Here is a 19,159-nt window from a genome sequence, read left to right on the forward strand (position 1 = left end):
GAGCTGACAATTTACTTTTATTATAAAATATATTTCACGCCAGAAACTCCCGTATTTTATCATTAAAGCGAGTCTAAAACGACGGCACCAAAATAACAATGCCTTAAGTCTAATTTTTAAACGTGTTTTTATTGTGACCACCCAACAAGCTAGCCCGTCATTTCACTAAGCTACTTTCTTTTTCACGTTTTTGCAGGACAAGTGACATCCTCTGTTACTTCTCTGGACAACAGTGTTTTTGGGGCAAGTAATTCAAAGCTAAGGAGAATGGAGTGCACTCCTGATACATATGTTCACTTCCAGAGCTGTAAAGACCAGACGGCCGGTGTGACGCTGTTTGACAGTGGCTACGCCGATGTCCTCCGCAGCCCACGGAGGGCCAGTGAAGCAAAGGACCCCCCCTGTAAGCTGTTGTCTTCAGACCAATTTCATGAAACGCCTAAGGAGAACCTTTCACTCTTTGTCACCCCAAAGAAGGAGAGAGCCAAGCCATCAATCAGGCCTCTGGACGATGTCAGGGGAGCACAACGGCCATTACAAACATCTGGTTGGTGTGAAACTCCCAAAGTAGGTAAGAGAGATGCCTTGCTGCGACGCAGACTTCACATGTGTAAACCTAGCACAGATGTCAAACCTGTAAATACAGGAACACCATGCACCGGACCGACTGAATCCTCCCTCAGTGCCAGAACTGAGCACTGTGTCAATGCATTTTCTGTCTCCCAGGACAATGCGTTGGGAGCTCTGTCTTCAAGCACTTTAACGGCAGAGTCTGACGTGGTGTTCTCTGTTAGAAAACGTCGCCTTTTCTTCTCCCAAGTGAGGACCTCCACTCTCAGAGATGGTAAACACAATGTAGGTGACCTGTCCAGCTTTGAGAAAGAGATTTCCTTTTTGGATGCAGACCCCAATGACGGAAACGACTCCTTTGGCAACCTTATCAGTGAACAATGGGAGACGCCTCACTCAGGCAAACTCCTGCCTCTCCTGGCTAAGGAGTACTTCCAAACCCCAGTCAGCAGTGTGGCAGTAAACCTCTGTGACACTCCAAGTGTCTTGAGCACACCATCAACCTCTCACATACCCAAATACAAGTAGGTCCTTTATTGATATAGTTTTGTTTTTATTATGTTGTTTAAATTACCCAGCAAAATGTTAAAACAAGCAGCTACTTAAGTATACATGGTTCGTACATTTGCACAAATTGGCAAAGCCCTCATTCCCAACCCTCCAACAGGTCTGTGTCTGAGGACAGTGGTTTCGGTTCCCTGACCCATGACAAATCCCAGGACTCGTTGGTTGACCATGACGACTCTTTCCAGGAGTTGCTACTCTCTTCTGCAGCCTCCAGGAGAAACTGTGAGACCCCACTCCTGGCAGAGACAAAGAGGCGGTCCCGGTTGCAGCGTCAGCACAGGCTCTCCACACTTCGAGAGGGAGGCTCACACTCTGACGATGACATCAGGAATATCAGTCAAACACATGCGGGTAAAACAGACCAGCACTTTCCTCAATGCCCGAGCCCCTTGGCGGAAAATGTGTTTGTTATGGACAATATCACCCCACATAAGTCCCCTACTATCAAACAGGACAACAAGTTGATCCCTCTTGGCATGACCTCTGCCAAGCTGGAGGTCATCCCTCTTCAAACCACTATAGCCAAACCACATAAGTCTACACCTGTATTTACAGACCCTGCTTGCCACAATGTCACTCCTCTCAGGATAACACCACTCAGGTATGACAATCTCTCATTGACCCCCGCCTTGCAGCTGGTCCACGCTATGTGTCAGAAAAATGCCCAGATGTTACATGACCAGAGTCCAAGCCTTGAAGAGCATCTGAGGTCAGCTGCAGTGCTGGCTGAAACCACAATGTTTAGGACCACTATGCCATTGGCAGGGCTCATTGGTCGGAAGATGGGTCTTGGGAAGATTGATGTTCTCAAAGAACTGAAGAAGAGGAAGCTCAGGCACATCTTAACTGTCATACTGAACCACCTGTCTCCAGAGGACATCTACAGGTGAGGAGTTAACATGTTTTCACTTCTAAATTGCCCACAGGCATGAGTGACTATATGTGTGGGCCCTGTGGTGGGCTAGCATTCTTTCCAGAGTGTCTCCCTGCCTTCCGCCCAGTGTTTTCTGGGATCGGCTTCAGCCCCGTGTGACCCTGAATTAAATTAAGTGGATAAAGATATATATGGATGGATGGTTGGATGGAAGGAGGGTACAAATAATTAATGGGGTTAAAAAAGGATAAATTGGTGGACTACTGGAGTATCTAAGGTGCTATTCCAGGTCATAAAGGGTTGAATATGAGTTGTTGCTAGGGCTATTCCTAGCTAATGCCAAAGAAAAATAAAGATCTTGAAATTTGCTCAATTATCAGGACGCTATCACAAAGGAATTTATGATGCGCTTTTAATCTACAGAGAATTTTGACAGCAAAAAATTGATGTAGATTAATTGTGTATTGGCATGTTGTTAAAAGAAAATGCCCACAGTTTTCTACATTAGTAATATTTGAGCTATACCTTAGCCTGTTGGCTAAGACACATGAATGGGGCATTATATGAGAAAAGGATGAGATTACACAGTGCTTTTATTACAAGTGCTCTGTATTAGGATGCCCAATCTGCCCCGTATGATGTTTTCTCAGCTTATAATATGTATAAGTCTGCTTTTTAGTATAAAGCCAAAATATTATGAATTCCTAAACTCTTTAACAGGCTTGATGTACATAGCTGAACATGTACCCTTGTTTAGAGATTTTTTTCAGAGGCAGAGAAAATTGTCAAAGTCTAATGCAATCAAAAATGGTTCTTTTGACAGGTTTGGTCAGGTGTCTGAGAGCTGGAATGAAATTATCCTGCATGACAAGAAAGCCAGCTGCAAAAGAAAAGTTCACCTCAATGCAATGGAGGTTGCTTTAGAGGTAGGAGGTCAATCATAAGTCAGTCATCCATCTATCCATTATCCAAACCGCTTATCATGCTCTCAGGGTCACACTGTCTCCTGTCAGCAAACATGTAAGGCAGTTTTGCACTGGCTTTCATTTGTCTGCCCGTCATCCAGTTTGATAAAATGATTGCTTGACTTCCATTTAGCCTTTCAAGGCAGGCAAAGCCTGAAAGCCAAACTATTGTACTGAACTACTGCTCCTAATGCTAATACTGCTCCTAATGTCTTGCAGCGTGGTGATGCGATCCATGTTCCTGATGCGGAGACCAGACTGACCCTGGTGAAGCGATCAGTCCTTGGGTCTGTCCAGGCCCGGTCAAGGGACTCAAGTTTCTGTGCCCCTCAGTCAGGAAAAGGCATTTTAACTCCATCGCAGCACAGCACTTCACACTCAGGCAGTAGCACCAAACAGGAGAAGTTCATTCAAGTAAGTAGATAAATCAGAAGACTGAAAGTGTTAACGGTAGGGCTGCAGTCAACCAAAGAAAATTTGGTTGACTGAAAACATATACCTACTCTTCAACCAATCGATTGGTCACAGAGAAAAAAAATCTGCACGTTATTATCTCTAGATAAACTAAATCGTCCACAGTGCACTGAGCGCACTCTACCTGGTAGCCTTATTAGCCTAAACAAATGGTACATAAATATAAAAAGCTATTATTTGCAGCATATCAAATTATTTTTAACCTAGTTATTTTATACTGAAATTATAACAGACTCAGAGCTGACCAGTGTGGTGAGCACCTGCCCAGATTCATATTACTACTACTACTTTCGGCTGCTCCCGTTAGGGGTCGCCACAGCGGATCATCCAATTTCATTTAGATTGCGCCTTCTACATAAGATATAGTCCACCTGTGTGTACTTTCCTCCACTCTTGTACGTCACCCTGTGTTCCTCCCTCTTCTTGAAATATGTATTCACCACAGCCATTTCCATCCTTTTTGCAAAATCCACCACCATCTCTCCTTCCACATTTCTCTCCTTGACACCATACCTACCCATCACCTCCTCATCACCTCTGTTCCCTTCACCAACATGTCCATTGAAGTCTGCTCCAATCACCACTCTCTCCTCCTTGGGTACCCTCTCCACTACATCATCCAACTCACACCAGAATTATTCTTTCTCTTCCATCTCACACCCAACTTGCGGGGCATATGCGCTGATAACATTCAGCAATACACCTTCGATCTCCAGCTTCATACTCATCACTCTGTCTGACACTCTCTTCACCTCCAGCACACTCTTGACATACTCTTCCTTCAGAATTACCCACCCCATTTCTCCTCCCATTTGCACCATGGTAGAAGAGTTTGAACCCACCTCCAATACTCCTGGCCTTACTCCCCTTCCACCTGGTCTCTTGCACACACAGTATGCCTCCCTTCTTTCCATCATATCCGCCAGCTCTCTCCCTTTACCAGTCATAGTGCCAACATTCAAAGTTCCGACTCTCACCTCCACACTCCTACCCTTCCTCCTCTCTCGCTGCCTCTGGACATGCCTTCCCCCTCTCCTTCTCCTTCGCCCAACAGTAGCATAGTTTTCACCGGCACCCAGCTGGTTAACAGTACCGGTAGCGGTCGTTGGTAACTCAGGCCTCGACCGATCCAGTATGGACATCTGACTTATGATCTGCATATTTGATTTGGCAGATTTTACGCCGGATGCCCTTCCTGATGCAACCCTCCCCATTTATCCGGGCTTGGGACCGGCACTAAGAATGCACTGGCTTGTGCATCCTCAGTGGCCCATATTCATATGATTTCTGAAAATAGAATATCAACTGGTGAGCCCAGCAAAATAACTATTGAAGAATATGCAAAATTATTTTAAGATTTTTTTTTTAACTTATTTTATAATAATAATAATAATGATAATAATGATAAATAGGACCCTCCACTATTGTTCCAGCCCACACTGTGTGATGTCCCAGTCCAAAACACAAAATAGCCTATTAACTTAAAGCTTTTACACTTAAATACAAAAAGCCAAGTCCATTTTCAAAAAGAACATTTATCAAACAAGCCAGCCCAAAGTGAGAACAATTTAGGCTACATAAAAATCCTGGAACAGAAATGGGCTCAGCCATTTGGATTTTTATAAGATCAAAACTGGTGTAAAGGCTGAGCGTCATTTAGTGGGACACCATAACAGCACTACAGGTTATTAAACATTTAAAAAAATCTCCAAAATGAAATAAAGTGTTTAATTCCAAGGCATAGCAGGTTTCCAAAAAGAATGCATGCAATTCCAATACCGCATTAGGCCCCAAAATGAAATAAAGTGTGACATGGCCCGCTAAACTCAACATTGATATAAACATTGGTACAAGTTAGACCTAGCAGTCTTCATTAGGTTGGGCGAGTTCAAAATTGTGAAAACGGGTGTTTTCACAACACTTGTCTCTCCCTTCCACCACTGAAAATAACAGATGAATCCTGGAAGGCTATTGATGTAGTTCTTCCCTCCTTACGAAAGTAACGCCAGCAATTGTCCAGTCAATGAGAATTTGGTTAGACGAGCATATATCAATCGACCAGTTGAACTCATCTGTTTTCTTCATAGTAATACAGCCAAATTGGGTGGGAAAATAATCTCTGCTTTTCAACCAGGTGGCCAAGACCCTTTTCGAGGATGAGTGTCTTAAGCCGTGCCCACGATGCCAGCATCCAGCCAAATGTCATACTGTTAAAAATGAGGGTGTGTGCAGCAGAGATGACTGTGGTTTCCAGTTTTGCACAGCCTGCCTGTGTGCTTTCCATGGCTCCAAAGTGTGTGCCAGCCGCTCTGCTGGCCGGCGCAACAAGAAGGATACACTTCTTCCAGGAAGTGCTCAGAGCAAACGAAATCTAAGGAGACTGTGAATGGATGATTTTATATCCCATGATTATTTGAATTTCTTTTAAATCCCTCTTCTAACAGTTAGGGCAAAGGATTGGTAACGAGGGAACTGACCCTTTGCCAGTATTTAGGGGGCTCTTTTTGTGCCTGTGAATGTGAGTTTGTGAATATCTATGTACTGTTTTCCCCTCCTTTTTACAATAGTCTCGCTTGTCTGTTTTTGAATATGAATGTGAAAGAGGCTTTGGCAGGGAATGCAATCAATTCTAATCAATGGATACTTTTTTGTACATAATCATCAGCCAAAGAGTTGTAAAATCCTGTATGATATTCGTATTCTTGAAAATAACTTGTTTACTGCTATATGTCGTTGCTCATTAGTGTATGCTTTTTTTCTAGATAGTTTTAAATAAAGTTTTTTTTTTTACACATCTGAGGGTTAGTCATTGCCATGTATTGGTTGGATCATGTGTCTCTGAGCCCTAGTTATTTATTCATTTTAAAGCATTAGGCGTCATCTAGTGGTGAAATTTGAGAGTATCCTGAACTGCAACAAGATATCTCCAACTACTACATGCCTCTGCACTAGTTACCTTATATCCATTCATTCATTATCCAAAGCACTTATCCTGCTCTCAGGATCGCAGGGATGCTGGAGCCTATCCCAGTAGTCACTGGGCGGCAGGCGGGGAGAGAGCCTGGACAGGTTGTCAGGCCATCACAGGGCCTTTTCTAATTTTCTTTTTAAAAATTTCTCATTATTTATTTATGTATTTATAGTTATTATTATTTATTTATTTATTTTGAAGGCTGCAAGTGCAAAGCTGGTGGAGAGAGTAATGGGCTGTTGTTTGCTGACCTGTTAAGGGACAATGACGCCATTGTAATAGTTAAAAATTTACACAAAAGATAGTCATATTTAAGTGTTTTAGGCTTCTAACCCATTATATTCTTTATTTTAAAATTGAAAATCATTCTTACAAAGATAAGTGTAGAGTTGTGCATCTCCCTCCGTTAAGTTAAACTTTCTGATCAGGAAATGCTCTCCCAGTGTTTAATTTGTAAGTCTAGAGGTCCCACAACACCAATTAGGCAGTGATCTAATGGGTTTTCTGAAAAGGGAGAGGTCCTGAAACGTATTGATAGTTACTTTATGTGTGAAAATAAAATGATTCAGAAAATAAAGGTGTCTCTCTGGTCTCTGATCAGCATGAGAAATGCTTCAGATGCACCGCAGCATTTAAGAAAAGCTCAAGTCCTCTCTGGTGTGGTTCCATGACTTAAAACTTTTACTGCCCCCTGTGTTTAGAAAATGAGTCCACCTCCATAGCAACCTGTTGTGTTTCTGTAAAATTACACTAAGAGGCGTGTCCAGCCAGTGAGAGGATGGCGTCCAACTGTGCTAATCTTTCTTGACTCTCTGAGAAACGACAACTCTGACATAGTACAAGCACAACCTGCATGTGGGCTGAAGAATGTGGAAAAGCTGAAATGGGTAAGGGCTGGACTTAAAGATATTGAAAACTTACTATAAATTTAAAAGTGTTTTCTAACTGCAGAGTTTTGATTTATCTCTTCCAGAGTTTCCTCATCTCACTGCTGTCAACTTTGTAAGTGTACGTCACTCACTGAAAGTTTAGGACCTTTTCAATCTTGCAGCAAGTTTTGTCCATGCAGAATAGTACGTACAGTTTTTCCTATTTTAGTGGATGGCTCAACATCAAATTTCTTTTGTTTCCATCTGTACAGGAAAACCACCTGGCCTCTGACATAATGCTTGTACACTTCTTCAACGACTTCCTCAGTCTGCCGGTAAGGCTAGATATTGGCATGGCGTATGGGTTGACAAAACCTCTGCCTCTCATTCCTTCTTGGTAATACGAACTGAATAGCTATCAACCAGATTTCCTCTACACAGTCTGTTTATGAATATTTGGAGGTATCAAGATTGTTTTACCTGACAAGCTCTACAGTTTGTTTTTGTTTTTTTTGTCTTTTGAACCCAGTGCTTCTCAGAAGCATTGCTGTACAACCAGGAGACTGGAGTGTTTGAAGTGGCGAGTGAAGCAGCTGAGCGTGTCTCCAAACAGATCACATCAGTCCTACGACGCAATAAATCACAGTTTCTCACTGAGGACCCCACACTTGTGTCTGCAGGCCCCCCAGTAGACAACCATGAGTCTGTCTCGCTGACCTTTGCAGTGCCTGGACAGAGAGCAAGGAATTCAGTGGATCATGACTGAAAGATTTCCCTCATTCATTCAAAGTGATTTCTAATTTGAATACAGGTATTCCAAGAACATTGGCATATATCAAACAGACCTGTGCGTCCGGGTAGCATAGCGGTCTATTCCGTTGCCTACCAACATGGGGATTGCTGGTTCAAATCCCCATGTTGCCTCCGGCTTGGTCGGGCGTCCCTACAGACACAATTGGCCGTGTCAGCAGGTGGGAAGCCGGATGTTGGTATGTGTCCTGGTCACTGCGCTAGCGCCTCCTCTGGTCGGTCAGGGCACCTGTTCGGGGGGGAGGGGGAACTGGGGGAATAGCATAAACCTCCCATGCGCTATGTCCCTCCCATGCGCTATGTCCCCTTGGCGAAACTCCTCACTGTCAGGTGAAAAGACTCCACATGTATTGGAAGAGGCATGTGGTAGTCAATTTTATATATCACAAATTACAAATTTTCCTCAAGGGGCTTTACAGCAACACAACATCCTGTCCTTAGACCCTTGCACCGGATAAGGAACAACCCCCTAAAAAAAAACCTTTAACAGGGAGAAAAAATAGGAAGAAACCTCAGAGAGAGCAACAGAGGAGGGATCTCTCTCCCAAGACAGACAACGTGCAATGGATGTTGTGTTTACACAGTTTACATAATGCAACAATTGAAAGAGGATAACAGAATTATAATGAAATTATAAAATATATGAAGAATATGGTGAGGAGGATGCCAAGCAGTGTCCAAATGCCCAGGACCTGAGCCACGCGACCAGTATCACCATGTAAAATAAATAAATAGAATAATAATATTAAAAAGAAAATGTGATGAGGGGGATGCCAAACAATGTCCAGGTGGCGACCACCGTCACCATGGAGACCTGGGAGGACAGACTGCACATGCACACAAGGGAGACTTGCATCACACCATTCACACACAAAAAGAGGAGAAGACATTCATCATCATCAGTTCTGTAACCTATGGAGGTCATAGGAGCATAGCTGATGCCTCAACAAGTTTCTTCCACCATTCCATATCCATCGCAGCTCTCCCCACCTCCACTACGCTCATCTGTAGCCATTCTCCGATGTTGTTTACCCAGGTTTTCCCGGTCTCCCTCTCTTCCTAACCCCAAGGAAGGTTGGTGAAGGATGCGGCCATTGTTAACACAGGCCTCGACCGATCCAGTATGGTGATTGAGTTTGGTTGAGTCATCACTGTGTTTCAGTAGGGGCAGTACCTAGTGGTCCCTATCTCCTCTCCAGGTATGGATGGCCGTTGGTTCACAGAGGAACTCATCCGCCCCTTGACAGGTTTTGTTTTTAGTCCTGCTGGATGTCCACACACCCTCCTCACAACCCCCCAAGGGTTGAAGTGGGGGTGCCGGTTTAGTTGCCGACGACCCGACGGTTGCAGTTTAACATCATACCCAGGACGTTACAGAAGACATTCAGAGAGAGAGAGAGGAAAAAAGACATGTGAGAGAAGCAAACAGTTTGCAATAGTCAATAATCTGTACGCTATAATCTTGTCGGCAGAACAGTGCTTGGTAAATTCATTAAGACGGAAACTGACCCGCCATGCAGTACAGGTTGTGAAGCACTCAACTAAAAGGCAATTAACTGTAGGCTAAGGCAAAAAAGATGAGTTTAAAGTTTGGATTTAAAGGACTCAACAGACTCTGAATGTCTGATGGCAGCAGGCAGGTTATTCCACAAGAACAGGACCTGATAAGAAAAGGCCCTGCCACCAGCTGACTTCTTTTTAACTTTGAGTTCACACAGGAGCCCTGTATTTTGAGAGCGAAGAGCTCGAGATGGAATGTACAATTTAAGGAGATCAGACAGGTATGATGGGGCAAGCCCATTTAGGATTTTGTAAGTCAGCAGAAGCGCCTTGAAGTCTGATCTAACATGGATAGGAAGCCAATGAAGGGAGACAAGAATTAGTGTAATATGGTCAAATTTCTTAGATTTAGTTACGATTCTAGCTGCAGCATTCTGAACCATCTGAAGACTTTTAGTACTAGCATGTGGCAGACCTGAAAACAGAACATTATAGTAATCAAGTCTGGATGAAACAAATGCATGTATTAGAGTCTCTGCATCAGCCATCGACAAGAAAGATCGAATTTAGCTGGTAAGTGAAAAAAGGCAGACTTGGTGATTTCTTTAATGTGTTTATCAAAGGAAAGGCTGGGATCACACATAACACCAAGATTTTTTGCTGCCACACTTTGTGAAATCAGAGAGTTGTCGATTGTTATCATTACTTGATCAAATTGGTGTCTGTCTAGCAGGGCCAATGACCAGCATCTTGGTTTTATCCGAATTTAAAAGCAGAAAGTTTAGTGACATCAAATTTTTCACAGAAGCCAAGCAGGCCTCTAAATTAGTAATTTGAGTAGGATCATCAGCCCTTATAGGCACACAAAGCCAAGTATCATCAGCATAGCAATGAAAATTTATTTCCTAACTGCATATATTTTGGCCAAGAGGTGAAATATAAAGAGAGAAAAGCAGAGGGCCAAGACCTGAGCCCTGCGGTACACTGTATTTGATGTCAAGAGAATTGATGTAATATTACTATAGCAGACACAATGTGTTCTTTGAGATAAGTAGGACTTAAGCCAAGAGAGAGCTAAACCAGAGACAGCAAAATTATAAATTTAATCTGTCTAATAGTATACAGTGATCAATGGTGTCAAAGGCTGCACTGAGGTCCAGTAGTAGAAGCACAGAAGTGGAATCAGAGTCCATTGCTAGTAGAAGATTGTTCACCACTCTGGTCAGAACAGTTTCAGTGGAGTGACAGGCCCTGAAAGCCAATTGAAAAGGTTCATATAGATGGTTTTCTTCTATATGGGCTGGAAGTTGTTGATACACAACTCTCTCTAGTACTTTAGAAAAGAATGGAAGATTAGAGACTGGTTGATAGTTATTAAGAGACCCTGGATCGAGCTGCGGTTTTAAGTAGAGGTTTAACCACAGCTGTCTTAAAACTGCGGGGAACAGTGGCAGTAGTAAGTGATAAGTTAACAATGTAGCATTGTAGGTCCCAGGAAAGGCCAGTGGTCTTTAAAAGGTTTTGCTGGTAAGGGGTCAAGTAGGCAAGCAGTTGGTTTAAAAGCTGACATGAACTTAGTCAAAGTATCAAGAGAGATAGTCTCAAAAGTTATAATAACAGGGACTATCACTGACTCATTGTATAGATATGAATTTGGTAAGACAGGATCTGCAAGAGCAGCTGGAGTTGAAGAACTAATTTTGTTTATGATCTCATCAACCTTATTGCAGAAAAAGTCTAGAAGCTAATGGGCCATGAATGGTGAGCAGCTAATAGACTGCTGCTTTTTAGTAAATTTAGATACAGTGTCAAAGAGAAATCTGGGGTTATGTTTATTAATATTAAGTGGGAGAGATACGCTGCTTTTGCAGCAGATAAAACACGCTTGTATTTCAATAAATACTCATGCCATGATAGGCAAAAAAACTTCCAATTTTGATTTTCGCCATTTCAGTCCATTCATCTGCAGGCCCGCTTAAGAGCACGTCTCTTGTCGTTAAACCAGGGTGTAGGCCTCTTTAGTCGCCTAGCTCTGGTAGTGAGAGGTGCAACGGAATCGAGGAGACTAGAGAGGGCCACATTTAAGTCACTAGTGAAATTTTCAACAGAATCAGTGACTACTGTGAAAGGAGCCAAGACTTCAGGTAGCTGCTGGCCAAATGCAGCTACAGTGGAGGGACCAATGATCAATTGACACGTAACTGATATAATGATGAGCAGTGTGTTTAACTGTTTATGGCTATCTATCTATCTGAACAGATAAGTATCTCTATTGACTTCTTTGATCTCACAAGTTTCCTGTATTTTCTAGACTGGCCAAGTTAATGTCTCAGCAGAACCCAAACCTCTGTATCCACAAAAGGAATGGCAAACGTTCAGTCACAAGACCATTCTCTTCCTCCCAAATGAATGTTGAGAATGAAAACATACTCAAGGCCTTGACTTGTGCATGAGATGATTTAGGCAAAACAAGGTGTGTGTGTGTGTGTGTGTGTGTGTGTGTGTGTGTGTGTGTGTGTGTGTGTGTGTGTGTGTGTGTGTGTGTGTGTGTATGCACAATCTTTCAAAGTGCCTGTGAAAGCTTTGTGTGTATGTGTTAAAGTATACTTATTTAACATGGGTCTGTTTATTCATGGTTCTCTCTCAATAATTTTTGAACCAAGAACCCAGGAGGGACGTCGACCAGACAACCTGTACCTCATCTGGATGTTTTTCCTGCTTTTCTCTCCAGTGGAGCAAAATTCTTTCTCATCATCATCTTTTCCCCCTTCTTCATCTTACAACAAAGAGTGGACCCTCTGCTGCACACAGCCTTCGACAGAATCGTCTTTCAAAGACTCATTTTCGCACAGGTCCCAATCTTCTAACCTGCATTTTGAAAACTTCAAGACTATGAATGGATGATGATTTTATATCCCATGATTATTTAAATATCTTTTAAATCCCTCTACTAGTGGTTAGGGCAAAGGATTGGTAATGAGGGAACTGACCCTTTGCCAGTATTTAAGGGCCTCTTTTTGTGCCCGTGAATGTGAGTTTGTGAATATCTATGTACTGTTTTTTCCCTTCTTTCTGCAATAGTCTTATTTGTCTGTTTTTGAATATGAATGTGGACGAGGCGTTAGCAGGGAATGCAATCAGTTATAATCACTGAATTAGGCTGTTGGGTGCTTTTTGGTACATACTCATAAGCTATACAGTGTTATAAAATGCTGCATGATATTCTTGAAAATAACTTGTTTATTGCAATATGTCATTTCTCATTTGTGTATGATTTTTTTCTAGATAGTTTTAAATTAAGTTTTTTACACATCTGAGGGTTTGTCATTGCCATGTATTGGTTGAATCATGTGTCTCCGAGGCCTATTTATTGATTCATTTTAAAGCATTGGCCGCCATCTAGTGGTGAAATTTGAGAATATCCCGAACTGCAACAAGATATCCCCGACTGTCTTTGCACTAGTTACCGTATGTGTGAAAATAAAATGATTCAGAAATTAAAAAGGTGTCTCTCTGGTCTCTGATCAGCATGAGAAATGCTTCAGATGCACCGCAGCATTTAAAAAAAGCTCCAAGTCCTCTCTGGTGTGGGTTCACGAGTTAAACTTTTACTGCCCCGTGTTTAGAAAATGAGTCCACCTCCATAGCAACCTGTTGTGTTTCTGTAAAATTACACTAAGAGGCTTGTCCAGCCAGTGAGGGAATGGCGTCCAACTGTGCTAATCTTTCTTGACTCTCTGAGAAACGACAACTCTGACATAGTACAAGCAGAGCCTGTATGTGGACTGAAGAATGTGGAAAAGCTGAAATGGGTAAGGGCTGGACTTAAAGATATTGAAAATTTACTATAAATGTAAAAATGTTTTCTAACTGCAGAGTTTTGATCTGTCTCTTCCAGAGTTTCCTCATCTCACTGCTGACAACTTTGTAAGTGCACGTCACTCACTGAAAGTTTAGGACCTTTTCAATCTGTTGCAGCAAGTTTTGTCCATGCAGAATAGTACATACAGTTTTTCCTATTTTAGTGGATGGCTCCACATCAAATTTCTTTTGTTTCCATCTGTACAGGAAAACCACCTGGCCTCTGACATAATGCTTGTACACTTCTTCAACGACTTCCTCAGTCTGCCGGTAAGGCTAGATATTGGCATGGCGTATGGGTTGACAAAACCTCTGCCTGTATAGATATCAACCAGATTTCCTCTACATGATCTGTTAATGAATTTTGGGAGGTATCAAGATTGTTTTACCTGACAAGCTCTACAGGGTTTTTTTTTTTGTTTTGTCTTTTGAACCGAGTGTTTCCCAGAAGCATTGCTGTACAACCAGGACACTGGAGTGTTTCAAGTGGCGAGTGAAGCAGCTGAGCGTGTCTCCAGACAGATCACATCAGTCCTACGACGCAATAAATCACAGCTTCTCACCGAGGACCCCACACTTGTGTCTGCGGGCCCCCCCGTAGACAACCATTACACTGTGCACGTAAGTACCGCCGTGCGTGGATGTCATACTTATTTTTTCAAGTCATCGATTTGATCCACTGTTTCGAGATGGGCAAAAAACTCGGTAGCTTTGGAAGCCTTGGTTTGATGAGTCTGTCTCGCTGACCTTTGCAGTGCCTGGACAGAGAGCAAGGAATTCAGTGGATCATGACTGAAAGATTTCCCTTCTTCATTCAAAGTGATTTCTACTTTGAATACAGGTATTCCAAGAACATTGCTATATATCAAACAGACCTGTGCACAGTTTCAATAAGCTTGCTACCCATGCAATGAGCAAAAAAACAAACACAAAACAAAACACAAAAAAGCCCCCACTAAGTTGGACGTGTTGAATATATATCCACACCTGCTGAAGCATGTCCTGACAACACAGGCCTTTCCCTGCTGTTTGAGCTGTATACATCTTATATCATCTTATATTGCAAGGTGAAAAATGTTTGCTAATGAGCTGAATTGACAAGACCAGGTATTGGATTAGCCAGTGAAGCCACCCTTGACTCTGGCTAGCACCATGTAGTACAATTTTTTCAGCCAATTTATTTTCTCAGTTATATTGCATTGGTAGCTTAATTTTTAATTAGCTGGCATTGATTCGAATTAGAAATACACTGAGCTGGTGTATAGTGATATTATGAACAAGAAGCTTTCTAGCGGGGTGTGGTTTTTTTTTACTATGGGGGAGCTGTTGCCCTACTTCCTCCTCCATTTTAATCTACCTAATGCCACTTGCATCTTCCGTGTGAGGCTTAGGCCACACCCTTATCAGATAGGATGACTAGCAATGCATGCTAGCTTGTAATTTATACGTAGAAGCAGTAGGACTGATACAATCACGAGCAGTGTGTTTAATTGTTTATGGCTACCTATCTCTATTGTATTGTACCTATCTGTATTGTATTTTCTAGACTGGCCAAGTTAATGTCTCAGCAGAACCCAAACCTCTGTATCCACAAAAGCAAAGGCAAACGTTCAGTCACAAGACCTTTCTCTCCCTCCCAAATGAACGCTGAGAATGAAAATGTACTCAAGGCCTTGACTTGCTCACAAGAGATGATTTCGACAAAACAAGGTGTGTGTGTGTGCAATCTTTCAAAGTTCCTGTCTGAAAGCTTTGTGTATACTTGTTAAAGTATACTTATTTAACATGGGGCTGTTTATTCATGGTTTTCTCTCAATACTTTTTGAACCAAGAACCCAGGAAGGATGTCGACCAGACACACTGTACCTCATCTGGATGTTTTTCCCACTTTCTCCCCCCAATGGAACAACATTCTCTCTCATCATCATCATCATCATCATCATCTTTAGCTTCTCCCCCTTCTTCATCTTACAACGAAGAGTTGACCCTCTGCTGCACGCATCCTTGGACAGAGGAGTCTCTCAAAGACTCATATTCGCATAAGTCCCAATCTTCTAACCTGCATTTTGAAAACTTTGCTGCTGAAATGGCCAGACAGGTGATCAAAGATGTATTAAAACTCATAGAGGGCTGCAGTCAGATAGACACCTCTGAATGTTTCAGTCAACCAAGAGATGGAAGGAAAAATTGTGCCAACACAACCAGCCTTCCTGAAAGTAATGTTCACTCCTGTTTGTTTAGGGAGTGCAGGAGAACGGTGGAGGAGAAAGAGAGAAGGGAGGAGGGGGAAAGGGGGATGAGAGAAAAAGAAGAAACCAAGGGGGATAAAGAGAAGAATGAAGAGGTAGATAATGGGGACACAGACCCACAAAATGTCCTTGACATTTGTTACCATGGCTGCTGTCTCTATGGTAGTGGAGCGGGCTTGGATGAGTTCAAGGAGTTTTTACGAGGGACACATGGAGAGAAGTTATTTCATCTCTGGATGGACATCGAGAGACTGAAGGCCACACAGCACTTGGAGCGAAAGAGCAGGTAAAGAGAAAAACAAGAAAGCGACCGCCTGCTTTTGAGTTATTTGTTGGCAAGCACTGTCACAACAGCTCTTCACATAAACCTTGGTGGCTTGTCTTTAATTACCTCTATGTAGACTGATTAATGAAAAAAAGGTTAAATATAAACATATGCGCCCATATCTATTTACATTGCCTTTGTAATTCTTCCCAGCAGTTTTTGGTTCTGAAGCCTGTCTACTTCCCCTCAGGTGGCACTATTTCCATTTATTACACAGCTTTGATGAATACTCGATTCTGATTGGCCAATTACGGCATTCTACGGTCTATTATTTCTGAATAGCAGACGGCTGCTATGAATAACAGACCATTGCTATGGACGCAGTTCTGCAAATAGACTCTAGAGGACCACGTCCAATCATATCAATCAACAGTAACAATTGTGTTTCCAGGTGTGTCAACTGCAAAAGCCCCGGCAAGAAGGAAATGTAGAGATGAATTAGGACAAAAACGTCAACTTCAATAGTCTCAAAGAAGACCTATTCCCCTTGTCTCACATCATCATCAATGGAAATATTCGGTTTAACGTGAATTACAACGCTGAGTAGGCTAATCTTAAAAAGGCTACAGTTTACGTTGCTATGGACGCAGTTTAGACTCTAACGGACTATTTTTAGCGGAAGTCTTGCAGCCAGGAACCAAGACGGACGTAGGGGTTGTCTTGCAACTGGCAATGTTTTTATTTTAAATCGTTTACAATTACAACAAAAACAGAATACGCTCATTCAACGTCCGCCCGCATGCTTCCTCCGCTGCTTCCAAGAACTCACGAAAAGCCAAAATTTAACTTCTTCCACGACTGGAAAGTCTAACGATGAACAACTTCTTCTTCTTCTTCTTCTTCTTCTTCTTCTTCTTCTTCTTCTTCTTCCTCTTCTTCTTCTTCTTCTTCTTCTTTTTAAATTCCTTTTACTCAACCACAACACATCAAATTGACCTCTCACAGAAGCAATAAACTCATTTTTAAACCAATGAAATCATTTTTGGATCAATATTTTGTGCCAAATTAATTGATTTCTTTAATAAGTAGCCGTGTAATAAACCCCTACAGGGCAGGAAAGCTGGAGGGGGTGCGGTAAAGGTGTGTGGGTGTGTGTGTGGGGGGGCATGGACAATGAATATCCGCTTTTGTGACGTTGCCTTGAACCACTAGCCTAATTTGAATCGACTTGCCAGCAAAGCAGGTCAACGTGTGCAGGCATACGTTCTAACATGCAAAAATTGTTGTGTGTATTCAGTTAATTTTTTCAACTATTTTTTTTAACTAGTCTTAGTCCTATGTCAAACGTCCTTGTTAGTTTGTCATATTTAGTCGACCGCATCCTTTTTTTTAAGTCAAGTTTTAGTCGACTAAAAGTCAGAGATTTTGGTAAAATTTTTATTTTTTTAAAACTACATTTTAGTCTCATCTTTTTTCGTCAACAATATTTTATATAGTCAGTGTTTAATGACGTCGGTGCCGCCTTGTTATCGTCTAGTCTTAGTCATGGAAAAAAAAAGGTTTTGACGAACATATTTAGTCATAGTACTGTAGCGAATTCGGGGGACAACGCAACCACAGGAACTGCCGCGGCCGGGAAGCGGACCTGTATCGCCCGCACCGCAGGAGACATCGCTAACCGCTAGACTAAAGGGTCAGACACGCCAGCCAGCGGCCAGCGTGTCTTCGGGAAGCGCGTCCCCGCGCTTAAGCATATCAGCTCCTTCACGCCTCAGGGCGCCTACGCTTCCGATGGCCTTACGATCGCTCTATCCCACTTCTGACACCAATGTAGCGAATTCGGGGGACAACGCAACCACAGGAACTGCCACGGCCGGGACGCAAACCCGTATCGCCCGCACCGCAGGAGACATCGTTAACCGCTCGACTAAAGGGTCAGACACGCCAGCCAGCGGCCAGCGTGTCTTCTTATCCATGCACGTTACAGTACTTTCGTTACGAAATTAGCAGTAGTGCGCCTACGTCAGACGGCATATATGTGTACATCATATTAGTATATGCCATTTACTGACTGCAGAACTTTTCATTCATTATTTCGTATTTTATGACTGCACATACAGGCTCCAGTATATTGTCATGAATTCGGGGGGCAGACAGGAACCACCGCGGCCGGGACACGAACCCCGGTCTCCCGCACCACGGGCGACTATACGTTAACCAGTCGACTGAAGGGTCCGACCCGTTAGCCAAGGGCTAGCGAGTCTACTCATTCATGATCGTTACACTACCCCCTCCCCCTCCCCTTCGGGAAGCACGTCAGCATATCAGCTCCCTCACGCCTCTGGGCGCACGCGCTTCCGATGGCCTAGTGTAACGACCACAGATGACTAAACTCGCTAGCCCTTGGCTAATGGATCGGACCTTTTAGTCGACTGGTTAGCGCAGTTGCTTAGGTTCACATCTCAGCTGCGGCGGATTCCCGGCTGCTCCCTAAATCCGCTACACTGATGTCAGAAGTGGGATGGCGAGAGTGTGAGACCATTGTGCGCCCAGAGGCGTGAGGAAGCATACCATACCAACTCCCTCATTACACTACCCCCCCCCCCATTCGGGAAGCGCCCAACTCCCTCACGCCTCTGGGCGCACGTGCTTCCGATGGCCTCACGGCGTCACCATCCCACTTCTTAAACCAATGTAGCAAATTCGGGGGGCAGCCGGGAACCGCTGCAGCCGGGATGCGAATCCGGGTCTCCCACACCACAGGCAACATGTTAATCAGTCAACTAAAGGGTCTGACCTGTTAGCCAAGGGCTAGTGAGTCTACTCATTCATGATCGTTACACTACCCCCTCCTCCTTTGGGAAATGCGTCCTCACGCTTGAGCATATCAGCATCCGCATGCCTCTGGGCGCATGCCCTTCCGATGGCCTCACGGTCTCACCATCCCACTTCTTTTTTTTAAATTTATTTCTGATTTTTCCCCTTTTTCTCCCAATTTAGTGGCCAATCGATCCCTATTTTAATTCAAACACCCACCCTCGTACTGCATGCGTTCGCCAACTGCATCTCTCCGGCGGGCAGTCTCGAAGGAGATGCCTCCCCACTTTCGTGACAAGGCGAATCCAGGCCAAACCACTACTTTTTCCGACACACACAGAGACGCATTCACGTGACGAACACAAGC

General features: G+C 43.2%; 2 protein-coding genes across 2 annotated transcripts in view; both read left to right on the plus strand.

Moving 5' to 3' along the window:
* The first annotated feature begins 267 nt into the window (after positions 1-267).
* Positions 268-5,836, plus strand: fbxo43 (F-box protein 43). The gene is made up of 5 exons (XM_056286955.1): positions 268-1,094; positions 1,214-2,023; positions 2,835-2,937; positions 3,196-3,390; positions 5,585-5,836. The coding sequence occupies exons 1-5, from the start codon at positions 268-270 to the stop codon at positions 5,834-5,836; spliced, it is 2,187 nt and encodes a 728-aa protein (XP_056142930.1).
* A 1,468-nt stretch (positions 5,837-7,304) lies between these two features.
* LOC130118504 (regulator of G-protein signaling 22) overlaps positions 7,305-19,159 on the plus strand; it is a 76,207-nt gene continuing 64,352 nt past the window's right edge. The window contains exons 1-8 of the mRNA XM_056286956.1: positions 7,305-7,308; positions 7,395-7,423; positions 7,563-7,625; positions 13,900-14,082; positions 14,217-14,302; positions 15,008-15,171; positions 15,703-15,718; positions 15,877-15,996. Coding sequence (XP_056142931.1) covers positions 7,305-7,308; positions 7,395-7,423; positions 7,563-7,625; positions 13,900-14,082; positions 14,217-14,302; positions 15,008-15,171; positions 15,703-15,718; positions 15,877-15,996 — 665 coding nt within the window. The remainder of the gene's footprint in view (positions 7,309-7,394; positions 7,424-7,562; positions 7,626-13,899; positions 14,083-14,216; positions 14,303-15,007; positions 15,172-15,702; positions 15,719-15,876; positions 15,997-19,159) is intronic.

This window comes from Lampris incognitus, chromosome 9 (assembly GCF_029633865.1).
Source record: "Lampris incognitus isolate fLamInc1 chromosome 9, fLamInc1.hap2, whole genome shotgun sequence".
Classification (NCBI taxonomy): domain Eukaryota; kingdom Metazoa; phylum Chordata; class Actinopteri; order Lampriformes; family Lampridae; genus Lampris; species Lampris incognitus.

What these genes read in the sequence shown, in the direction of transcription:
- fbxo43 (XM_056286955.1), top strand. Translation starts at nt 268, where the DNA reads ATGGAGTGCACTCCTGATACATATGTTCACTTCCAGAGCTGTAAAGAC. An exon ending in TCTCACATACCCAAATACAA is followed by an intron (nt 1,095 to 1,213) that starts GTAGGTCCTTTA and finishes AAATTGGCAAAG; the next exon opens with CCCTCATTCCCAACCCTCCA. An exon ending in CAATGGAGGTTGCTTTAGAG is followed by an intron (nt 2,938 to 3,195) that starts GTAGGAGGTCAA and finishes AATGTCTTGCAG; the next exon opens with CGTGGTGATGCGATCCATGT.